The sequence below is a fragment of the Vicia villosa genome, linkage group LG1 (assembly GCF_029867415.1).
Source record: "Vicia villosa cultivar HV-30 ecotype Madison, WI linkage group LG1, Vvil1.0, whole genome shotgun sequence".
Classification (NCBI taxonomy): domain Eukaryota; kingdom Viridiplantae; phylum Streptophyta; class Magnoliopsida; order Fabales; family Fabaceae; genus Vicia; species Vicia villosa.
The window spans coordinates 122,640,156-122,652,322 of record NC_081180.1 but is presented as its reverse complement, the minus strand read 5'-3'; the positions used below and the strand labels follow the sequence as shown (position 1 = coordinate 122,652,322).

Below are 12,167 nucleotides of genomic sequence, written 5' to 3'. Positions count from 1 at the left end.
CAGAGTAACAAAACCCTTGACACTCAAGTGGCAATGAGTGACATTCAAGAATAACAGAACCCTTGACATAAAACTGGTATTGATCATTTATTTAGCCAGAGGCCTGTTTGGATAAACAGCTTATTAACCGCTTATGATATAAGTGCTTATCAAAATAGGTGCTTATAAATAAACTCGCATAAATTATTTTGATAACAAAAGATAATCTAAAGTGTAGAAGCTTTAATTCTCTGCTTAGCAACACGGAAAAATGCCCATCATGCAAAGATAATACCGTTGTATCTAAAATTTTCTCATCATACCAGACATGAAATTTTCATCTCTTGAGATTTCTAGTATGTTTATTTTGTACAAGACAGAAGCATAAGGCAAACATAAGTTGTGGCCGGAAAGGAACTTTATCTATTTCTTTAAGCCTTACCATCTTATATTAAGGATGCCATATGAAACACTCGAGCTAAAAACATCAGTACACATACAACATAGATTACATTAACTTACTACTCTTTATTATTCCACTCGGAATACATACATAGACAACTTCAGTAAACAAACTATATAGATTGCAGATTGCATCTGTGAATTAGCCCGCCACTGAAGCATTACATCTTGATGGATTTCTTTTCATAAATCGTCATCAAGTATGGTGGACATCAACAGTCCTTGAATAAACTCGCATCTTTTCATCTTCTCCTCCTTATCTTTAACTGACATGGTTGGTGTCTCCACGTGGCTGAACAGAAAAGGTAGACTTGTTAGAAACTAGGAGACAATAGAACCCATGCCATTTTGTAATATTGTTCGAAAATAGGGCCCTTAGCAAGGAACAAGACATTGTTTGCAACAAAGCACTAAATTGAGCGGGACGTGTGGAAGTTACAAATGCAAAAACACTAAGGATAAAATAATCAGGAAAAAAGGATTTATACAAAGCAAGTAAATTACTCAATTGAATAAGTTGGAAGTCATAAGCCTTAAACAAATTTCAGACAAATTAAACATGCCAACATCACTCAGTTGGTACTAATATGAGAAAACAAGTCTCTTAAAAGTCTGTTAATCTTGTTTTCACTTTGGATTGGAAAACTGTCGAATGTATTCACTTTTTCCTGTTTTTTTAAACATTTGTTCCAGAAACAATGAAATAAAGCTTTTCAGGACTCTAGTGTGTGAGAGAAATGATAAGTAGGAAGAAAATCATAACAATGATTACAATCTCTTAAAAATATTGCAATAGTAGGATAAAACCTACCAATTTATTGAACAATTAAGCAATATTGAGCAGAATTCTATGAAGTAAGGAGATTAATCTGTTACAGAACTTGAAAATTGAAAAGAAATACCTTTTTGGTACAGTCTCATCCGAGCCTTTCTTGGATGATTTTGTCTCAGTATGTGTGTGAGACTGAGAACTCATAGATTCATTACTTAAAGGCGATATGAATGATGACAGCAGTGGATCAGGTGCTGCATTAGACGATGACACTATACATTGAGACCCACCAAAAAGGGATTGCAAATTTCCTTCTCTCAGCTCCTTCCTCAATAAAGAAAGCGTTGAATAAGATCCACCTTTCCGTGATTTCCTCTTGCGCTGCATGTATTCCCTAGTTAAGGGATTCAGCCAAGTAATAGGGTATGGTTTGAACTTTAAACATAAAAATCAATTTATATTAATTTTGATCAACCTTAAAATAAGTAAAACTTTATGGGAACATGTTCCATATTGTAAAAAACATGTTAAACTAAATGCTAAAAAATCTGCAATTTTCATGTTAAAAATTATTTAAGAATTGGCAGAAGTGAATAGAACTTGAGGAGAAAAAAAGGATATCTTAAATATATTTCCATGTTGTAAGGTTATGTGAGCAACCATATCAACCCCCACCCTCAATGCACAAACTGGACATACCTGCATGCAGAAATGTTGTAATCCATAAAAACTATTGATTTCTCTAACTACAAAAAAAAAAAAAAAACATACAACTTTTTTTCCAATGTAAACATCATAACATAATATTGATTTCATCTATATGAAATAAACAGGGAAAGACAATTCCTGTGTTAGGCCTGTCCATACAGAGCTTTGCTTTAAATGGACCCCCCTCTAATGGATGGTGGAATTGACTCTCTTGAATTAGTTGGTGGCAAGTTCGGATACCGAGCTTTCAAAAAAAAAAAAGGAAAGACATGTAGGAATGAACAAAAACTTTAAGGCTCTGCACTACTTAAGCATCTCTTAGCCAATACTGAAAACCTTGTCAGCTGTTTGAAAAAAAATAACAGAAGAGAGAAGAGAAACAAACAAAAAGTGGTCATACATACCCCATTTTTTGCTTCCATTGGATGCTCTTCATCAATATGGCAGCACAATCCAACAATATCAAAATACTCCGAACAAAACGGACACAGAAACTCTTCCCTTATATCTTCTTCCACATCGTTCTCATCAAAACCCATGAACATATCTACATTCACACAACCACAAATCATTAAGCACAAACAATTATACAGAAACAAACCTAAAAAAAAAAACTTCTATTAAGTAAAGCCCTATAATTTACAACTCTACTTATAACAGATCCCAATTATCACTACTTCCAAATTCATATAATTTCATTTCTATTCCCAGTAACAACCAAAGCACATAAACAACTTCAAAAAACAATAATCATCAGCTGAAAACAGCTTCCAAACATAACCCAAAATCGAATTTCAAATTTCGAAATTGGGGGAAAACGCGAAAGGGGGAGAAGACGGACCTGATCGAGATTGAAGAGCGGCTTGATAGCGTCTGGATGCGGAAGAGAGACGAGCAGTCCAAGAGGAATCAGCGTCCATGATTTGATTTGCGATGTGAAAGGATTAGGGTTTTGGATTTGGTAGAGGAAGTGAGACAGTGAGAGAGAAGGAAGGAACAAACAACCACAGGAAGATGAAGAAGAAGAATGTGATCGCGAATTTTTCACCTTACCAACAAAGGGTAAAAGTGACCAATGTATTTGTCTTCCTCCATTCATTTATTTTTCTTTTTTGGTTTTTTTATTTGATTTAATCTTTTGTTTTTTGGTTTATACACGTCATTGTTCGGAAATGTCCAAAAGTTCAAGCTGGAAAGACGAGTGAGGAATAAGGTCATAAATAAATAGGGAGTCAATTTGTCAATTTCTGTGAAATGCTGCTACAAAGGTTTTAGTAATAATCATTTTGTTTTTGTTTTTGGAAAATGATGTGTATTGTACTATATTAGCGACACTTTTTTAAATTATATATGCTCTTTAATTTATTATTATAAGATAAGATTCTTTTTAAATTTTTATTTGTCATTTAAAATTAAATTATCTACATGTTTGATATATTTGTTAATTTTGTTCAAATATATTTTTTATAACTTTTAATTTGTTTAAATAGAAGAAATTTTTAATTAAATTAATTGAGACATAGTGATATAGAGACATGTTGGATGAAAAAAATATGATCGGAGAGGTCGAGCTGGTGTGATACTACGGTGGTCCAAGATTTTGATGTGGTGTAGAGGGAGTTAATCTGCAAAGTTAGTATTTTAGACCGACCACTGTCGACCACTTAGAGAGAATAGTAATCCTTCCAGAATCCTCTTAGTACACGAGAATTCTCTTCATGAAGATAACAAAGATCTCAACTGCAAGTGCATCAAACGGCTCCCCGCGATTCACTCCAAACTAATATCGAGTTTGTTATTTCCTCTTTACTATACATAGAGAAAGTCTCAAATTCAGGTAATATGTTTCAAACATAATTTCAATTCTCTTTCCTCTCTCACAAACTGACTTGAGCGTTAGAGCGATAACCTTGCAGGTCTCCCCCTCTCCACTGCGTCGGAAGCTCGGATCCACCATCACTTTTAATCCTCACTCCATTTTTTGGTTCTATAACGAAATAGTGGTGCTGTTTGTGGCAATCAACTTTTGATTCCTGCATTTTCAATAATTTCATGTTCGCCCTCCGATTCATTAGTTCATAATCTTCTCAAATCACTGAATCAAGAGCAATCAAGATCGAACACAAAGATTTGTCGCACTCGATTCAATTGAATATCATTTCAAATTTAATTCCTCAAATCTCCAGATCTCTAGTTCCTACGATCCAGAGTGATGGTGAGATCCAAAGTTACTCGTTTTGTTGCTGCTCGAGATGATGTTATCGCTACAGTAGTTTAAGCAGCGATCAATCAACAGCCTCTTCCTCCGCCTCCTCAGCAAAACGTCGGGAATCCAGAAGCGGTGGTTCCGCTGTGTCAAATCTAATCCAAAATCCTTAAATAGTTGGATTTGTCCAATTACCTTCGATCGGACATCAAATTATGCCTCTGATTGCATAACTAGAAGTTTTGTCTGGTTTAAAGTTACTACAAGTAAACCTTCGATTGCAAGGCGCTAACGAGCTGCTGAATAGCGTGTACAATATTGTTTAACAACATAACTCGCAACTTATCTGGTTTCGTTGATCAGAGGAAACTTACAGATATAGGCTCTTCAAAAGTACAACATAAAGGATTAGAAAGGAATACCTTCATGAGTTTTTCTTAGTGGAACTGAGCACATGTTAATCGTGTCCTGATTAACTTAGCCAGATGTCTCCTCTTCCAGACCAGAAGTAGGTTCCAAACCAATGTTCTCGCACTTCATTAGTTTAGCACCAGAACATCTGTTCTTCAACTGGTAGCTGCATACCAGTTCTTAATGTCCCAACATCAGATAGGACATCTGTTCCTCCTTCTAGGAACACCTCAACCTTGAAGATTCCAAGGTACACACTTGCAGATAATTATGAATATCATTGATCAGTTGACATTCATCAGCTCTAATAAACCATGTCAGTATGAGTGGACTTGAGAGATTACTCAAGTATCTTTGACACTTTAATTATAGCTGTCAATACCTGCCATACATTCTGTTGAACCTTCATAACCCTAGGGTTTCTGAGAGACTATGCAGCGGAAAATAGTCATATATCAACAGAATTCACACAATGCTTACTTTAAGTGTTAGTAGTAAGCATGACATCTACAGATTGATTGCTACTCAATCTTGCACAATGCTTGTTTATGCACCAAGCAACTGATTAGACCAAACCAAAATCCTGACTTGACAAACTCATAAACAACAGAGGTTACCTTATTAATATCTTCACTCCCGCATGAAGGTTTTGATGAGCTTCTTCTCTATTCATAAATACCAGTTGAATTTGTTTTTAAATTCAATTTCTTCACTCCCGCATGAAGTCCTTGGACTTAACACTCTTCGTTCCAACATCACAGCTCTTAGGTCAGGTTGGTCTAATCATTAAGGTCCATCCTCCACTTCAAGGGACCATACAATATGAACATTCTTTGTTCAAACACTCTTCTACTTTTACCACAACCAGAATTTATCCCTTATAGATCTCATCCAGAAATAGACAGGATGCCTGCTCTGATACCAATTGAAAATTCTGGTATGATAGACTCGGATGTCAAGACATCTGATCTGTTATTAATGTAGCACAAGCAGAATACAAGGATCCCCCATTATTTAATTACTCTTAGGAAAGAGTCAATGAGACCTGGGATCACACATGTTTAGCATACATAACCAGATTATAATTTTTACATGGTTCTGTATAGGAACAACTAACACTTTTGAACCTGATGTTATAGACAAAGTCATAACATTCATAACTGAACAAACAATACAGAAGATAAATAACACAGTTAATTGTTAACCCAATTCGGTCTAACTACCTACTCTGGGGGCTACCAAGCCAGGAAGAAGATTCCACTATCAGTAGTACTATTTTATATAAACAACCTCTGGTTTACAGATAAACAACCTCTGGTTTACCTAGTCACTACCCAATGCAATCTCTATCTCAGAACTCCATCTAAGATAAGAAAACCTCTGCTCACTCCCTGGTGATACCTAACTGTTACAACCCTGCAACAGCTATTTACACAATTAACAATGAACACATACTTGATCTTGCTTCACAGCTTCAATCAAGCTTACAATACTCAATTCTTACCTACAGGTTTCGAGTGAGGACAATCACTTCTCTAACCTACAGGTTTCGAGAAGGACAAGGCAGCCATCCCACAACCTGGGTGGTCTACCTATAGAAACCCTAATGACTACATCGTTAAAACCAGGTTTTCTTTTTTTTAACTAGGTTATAAAAGTTTCCTATTTATAACCTGGTCCCAATTGGACTTGGGCTTACAAATCGCAACACTCTTGCTGTTACAAATATGCAGAAAATATTCTGCTACAAATAAGGTCTTTCAATCATGAGTTTCCTAAATTAGAAACTGCTGAATCTTCAATCTTCTGATCTGATTCTTCCTGAATCTTCAATCTTCTGATCTGATTCTTCAATTATTCTTTTGACCTTTAAATATGCGCCACATAGGATTACATAATATTCACATAGAATATTCTGTATCTGTTAAGTACAAACTGAATCTTCCTTCCAGTTCTGCAGGAGCGATGTCATGAGTTGATGTCATGACATTCCACCTAACATCTTGATTGTACCTGTTTTGTTCTTTATAAACTTGCAAGATTCACATAAATATTATATTTTACTGCTATTATGTTTTAGTCAAACATAGATGCCAATCAGCCAATAAAAGCACTAACAAGCATGATACCAAAATCCATTGGAAAAGCCTTGCAAGCTAAGTGAGTATGATGGCGAGGGAGATCCAGACAAGCACGTGCAGCTCGTCAATGAGCGATTGAACTACTTTGGTGCTGACGAAGCGTCTAAATGCAATTATTTTCCCTGACCTTAATCGAACTTTCCAGACTATGGTTCAATGGTATGTCCAATGGGAGCATTAAGTCATGGGCTGATTTGTGTGATCGGTTTTTTATGTGCACTTTACTTCCTGGAAGCGACGGCAGGTGACTGAAGCTGCTTTGAACGAAATTATCTAGGGTAAGAAGGAAAGCCTACGGTATTACATCGATTGATTTACTCAGGTTGTTGTTGAGGTAGAAGGAGTTAAAGAAGGCCTAAGTGTTGGATCTTTGAAAATGCTCATTTGAAGCACAATACCTTTAGGTTTAAGATAAGGAGGAAGAATGTATGAACCACTCAAGATGTTGAATATGGTCTAGTCTTATATGATTTTTGAGGAGAAGTTGAACATACGCTTCGATAACCCCATCTCTGTTGATGCCAACTCCAGCCACCCGGCTGGGAAGGAGTTCCACTGGCAGAATGAGGACTCCTACCGAGGTATGCAAGGATGGTACGACAGGTACATTTCGCTGACTATTTTTCGCAAGATAAGATATATTAGGATTGTGGTAACACATAATTCAAGAAGGGAGGAGTTCGACCTTCGACCCCGTTAAAAAAACACATCGGATTGGAAAGTCAAAGTTTTGTCGTTTTCATAAAGGTCACATATATAACATTGATGATTGCATTCAGCTGAAGGATGTCAATGAAAGGTGGATTATGAGGGTCTTGTTGACTGAGTACGTCAGGGTGGGAAAAAAGAGAAATAGAGGAATCTTCTAAAGGTAAATCTTCCTTGAAGGATGCATATATCAAGACAAGTGGATAGAGCGAGGAGGCCAGCAAAAGGAAGCGCTCGTATACCGCTACCATCACTAGAGAGGCACCCCAGGAAAATCTCCCCTCTAAGGGGGCCATGAAGAGGAAAAATTATTGAGATATTGGTCGTGCACAAAAAGGATGATGGTACGTCAGCGAAGATTCTGGAGCGACCTGTTGGGATTTTGATACTTGAAGAAGATATGAGGGATCCCCAAAAATATTTTTCCCTAGTGATCACAACAACTATCGAGCAATTTGACATCTCCCAATTATTGATTTATAGGGGCATCTCCTGCGATATAATGTATTCAGAGTTGTTCGAAAGGATGAACCTCAAAAGAAGAAGCTTCTTTCCTAAAGAAGGATCTGACTTGCGAGCATTCAAAGGGACGATCACACGTCCTTGGGGATACGTCGATATGGTGATATCAGTAGGTAGTAAAAAAGAAGTTTGAGCAGTTAGTTCATAATTTCTTATCGTCCCTTGCAGGAGTATCTACAATTGCATCATAAGAACTCCCTTTATTGTTATGTTGGACTCTGTAACCTCGCTGGTGCATCTCAAACTCAAGTACTACAATCTTTAGGGATAGTCGGTCTCCACTAATGTCGATCTTAAGGGAGAAAAAATAATTTATCAAGCGCTCTAGAAAGACAATGAAGAAGGTGTGGCCATGTAGATTAATGTAGCTTCTCTAACCAGCCAGATCAGCATAATGGGCATTCGTCCCCAAGAAGTGGCTAGGTCGATAATGGGCGAACATGATGAATAAGCATAGGCTAACCACCTGGTTATATTTCCTTTCCATTTATTATAAATGTTACTATATAATAATTCTCCTTATGTACATGGGTAACCTACCATTATTAATTAAATATGATTTTTTTAAGCATTTGTTTCTTTGTGATTGTGCATAGTAACAACAAGTCTGGGGTACGATCTAAGGGATCAAGGCCCGGTACAAAGAAAATCAGGGGTATTGTCAAGTACGCTTTGTACGTTCGAATATAACAATCAATCCCCCAGAACACAAAGTATGCACATAAAAAATCAGAGGTGTCATCAGAGACATTTTGCACATTTGGCTACATCAATCAATTCCCCACCTAAAATTAGGGGTATTGTTAAAGGCATTTTATACGTCTGACTAAAATAATCAATTCCCCCACTTAAAGATTGGGTGTTGTTTGAGACATTTTTCACTTCCAACTACAACAATCAATCCCTCACGAGTAATAACGATCCACCCACTCTTGCTTCTAGCCACTCCAGAGGCCACGGTGGACTGGCAACAATTTTACACTTGATTGAGTTTTCATTTGGTGGGGAGAAGAGGAACTGACCCTTTACCAAGAATAGCTCTGGTGACATACAATAAACTTTGAGGGAAGACATTGTAAGTTCACACAAATATCTAGATTTATGCATTCACGGTCCTACAAATACACCTTAAACAGGTAAAAAGGGCATTTCATTCAAAAAATGTCAATATATACACATATATTCTTATGTTATTCTAGTAATATGCATACGAGTACACAAGAAAAAAAGAGTGTCATCGGCATGGCTACTTCAGCAAAAGACGATCTCTCCATCTTTGAGTACATGTTCCTATTACTTGTTCCCTCGAGAAAAGTAAATGACAGTGAAAATGCTTCACTTACTACAAAGCATTGTCAAATGGTTGCGAGATTACTCCAAGGTTGGTGCTTGTATAGTTGGCTCGTTGGTGAGTCAGAACAGAATTTTCAAGACAAAAAGACTCTAAGTTCTTCTAGGTCATTAAAAGAGACACTTGAGCAGATGATAGACTGCCCCAAACAAAAATCAGTGCCTGGTTGTTCCTCTTAAATGTCCTCACAAGATGGGTCACATGGTCGGCAAGAGAACTTGGGAGATTAAGGGGAAGCAAAGTATCCCTTACCCAGTAAGAGAGGTATAAATTATCTCTATTTCTTGCAAGTACTTATCTCGCTGAAGCTTCAGACAGCAAACACTCTCCTTAATTCGTTGCTTCTCAGCACAGTGTTGGTCGGATCAAAAAGCTTCTTGGCGGCTAGTTCTACCAAGGACTAGAGCGATATAAACACTTTTGTTAGAATTGAGACTTCACACACAAGAGGGAGGGTGAATTATGTGGTTCATGAAAACTTAACTTTGAAAAACTTTGAGGAATAAAATCAGAGTTTAAAAATATTTTTGAAAACTTAGCAGCGGAAAATAAAAAGCAAAAAATAAATTGCGGAAATTAGAAGAGTTAAGAGAGAAGAGGAACATAAAAAATTATAGAGGTTCGATAAGAAAAAAAAAGGACTTACTCCTCTTCTCAAGAATTCATCCTGAGGGTTTCCAATAAACGTTGAGGTTTTTTTAGTAAGAAAGACTCAAGAACCTCTTTATACAAGGAAATGATGGTTGACCTCCAACCAATTAATAAAAGACTTGGAATATGATAGTTTGAGTCTTCTCTTCCAAACGATAAACCGAGGAGGTTAGTCCTTTATTCGCAAACTGTGGATTTAAGTGGTTAGTCTCCTTCTCCATAAACGGTAGATTGAAGCGGTTAGTCTGCTCTCCACAAACTTTGCAAGCTTTTACACGGGTTGAGCTCACAAACCTTAAATCTTGGTTTTACATGGGATAACTAATAACTCGTGAGATTTTAATACCAGACTAGTTTTGAATCTACCAAGATTTTAATATTAGGATAAGCTTGAAGCTAATCTTGATTTTTAATATCGGGCCAACCAAGAACCTACGAGATTTTATAACGGGATAATCTCGAACCTAAATAGGAACTGAATCACACAGTCCTAAACCAAAGCTTTTAATGGGTTTAACTTTTAACCCAAATAAATCCCTAAATGGATAATATTCAACTAAGGTGTGTACAAAAGATTTCTTTGATGAATTTATAATTCTACCCTTTCCAAAATTACAAATATATCATCACTCACAAAAGGACTACTCTATAAAATATAGTTGATTTATCATCATCTTTTCTAGCATTGCATTAATATATACATTAATTCAATCATGTAGTTTATTTTAACACGCTTTTCAAATTTCCGCTCCCACACTTTTTAACTCTGATTTTGATGGTAGATATACAAATTTGAACATGCAACAATCTACTTATTCACTTTTAAGATATAAAATTCAGACAATTAAACTATTTATCAAGTAAATTATATAAACAAAATATTATAATTGTAATCAAAGTATTTATGGTGATCAATAAGAAATTTCAAAAATTAAATATTATTTAAATAAATATGGATATAATTCTTATGCTTAAATTATTGACAACTAAATTTTAATGGGTAATGCTAAGATGTATCCTAAGGGCACATGTTAAGAGGTAAATGTCAAAAAAAAATCTTAAAAATTATGCATTGTTTTTATTAAAAGTTGATAATTAATGTGTTTATTATGTTTTCTAATATAAATTTTCTATATTTAGGTTAAGGGCACATGTTAGCTTTATCATTTATATTATATCTTGATTATAATGATATATATTTAATTATATATTTTTATTAATACAATTAATTATACTATTAATTGTATTGATTCACCTTGATTTTAATTTTTTAAATAAATATTAGGTTATTTTGGATATGCATCGCCTTTTTCTCAAAAAAAGAGTGACTTCGGAGATACATATGTGAAATCTCTTTTTTTTTTCCAAAAAAAATGGTGACTTCGGTTATGCATATGCAAAGTCATCATTTTTTAGGAAAAAAACGTCTTCGAATATGCATATCCAAAATATAGGGATATTTTAGGGTTTTCATGAGAGAGATTCGTGAGAAACCATATGAGTGCATAGAGAATTTTCCTAATGGGAATGATTTGGCTTTGCTCACAAATATTTGTGAGCTTATGGAAGAATATCAGAGCTTCCAAGTTTTTCATGCGTATATAGAAATGAATATGCATGTTGATACTCTTGTAAATGTTGTTTGTTTGTTCGTTAAAGCATTATTGTATTTATACCTATCATCTTGCAGGAGTATGTGTTCCTGGATAATTTAGACGTTTTCTCTTAATATGTGTTCACATATAGTTTAGACATTTTCTCTTTTAGGGAGGTGTCTTTGTAATTACATTTTTTTAAGGCTTAAACCCTCTTTATCAATTAAAAAATCACATAATTTAAGACTATAAATGACTTATTTTACTTTTATATCCCTATATTATTTGAAAAAGATTTATCTATCTATAATAGATTCCATCATTTCTCAAAATCATTTAGTGTACATTTAATTTAAAATAAAATGTTAGAAATAAAAACGCATTTAATTATTTCATTGCTCTTCGTGATTTTTATTTTTTTAAAAAACATTTAAATTTTTTGATTCACATTTAGAAAAAAAAATCCAAATAACCAGGTTTAAAAAAAAATTTACACTAAAAACCAGGTTTTCAGGAAAATTACCTGTAAGACCAGGTTTTGCAGGTGGTCTCCATATAGGAGCCACCTGGGGTGGCGTAAAGGTACAATTCTCCTCTTCATATGCGCCACCTGGGGTGGCGCCAACTTGTATTTTTTTCTTTCAAGCCACCTGGGTGGCGC

At 35.3% G+C, this 12,167-nt stretch overlaps 1 protein-coding gene across 1 annotated transcript; it reads right to left on the bottom strand.

Moving 5' to 3' along the window:
- Positions 1–299: 299 nt before the first annotated feature.
- LOC131644057 (protein DEHYDRATION-INDUCED 19 homolog 3-like) lies at positions 300–3,000 on the bottom strand. Its single transcript, XM_058914450.1, has 5 exons — positions 2,763–3,000; positions 2,326–2,468; positions 1,835–1,912; positions 1,344–1,600; positions 300–733 (listed from the first exon to the last, which is right to left on the bottom strand). The coding sequence occupies exons 1-5, from the start codon at positions 2,839–2,841 to the stop codon at positions 625–627; spliced, it is 666 nt and encodes a 221-aa protein (XP_058770433.1). The 5' UTR covers positions 2,842–3,000; the 3' UTR covers positions 300–624.
- Positions 3,001–12,167: the final 9,167 nt, after the last annotated feature.

Excerpts from the sequence above, each read along its gene's own strand:
- LOC131644057 (XM_058914450.1), bottom strand. The coding sequence starts at position 2,841 with ATGGACGCTGATTCCTCTTGGACTGCTCGTCTCTCTTCCGCATCCAGA. Across the intron at positions 2,469-2,762 it reads CGCTCTTCAATCTCGATCAG|ATATGTTCATGGGTTTTGAT; the intron begins GTCCGTCTTCTC and ends GTGTGAATGTAG. Across the intron at positions 734-1,343 it reads GATGAGACTGTACCAAAAAG|CCACGTGGAGACACCAACCA; the intron begins GTATTTCTTTTC and ends TTTTCTGTTCAG.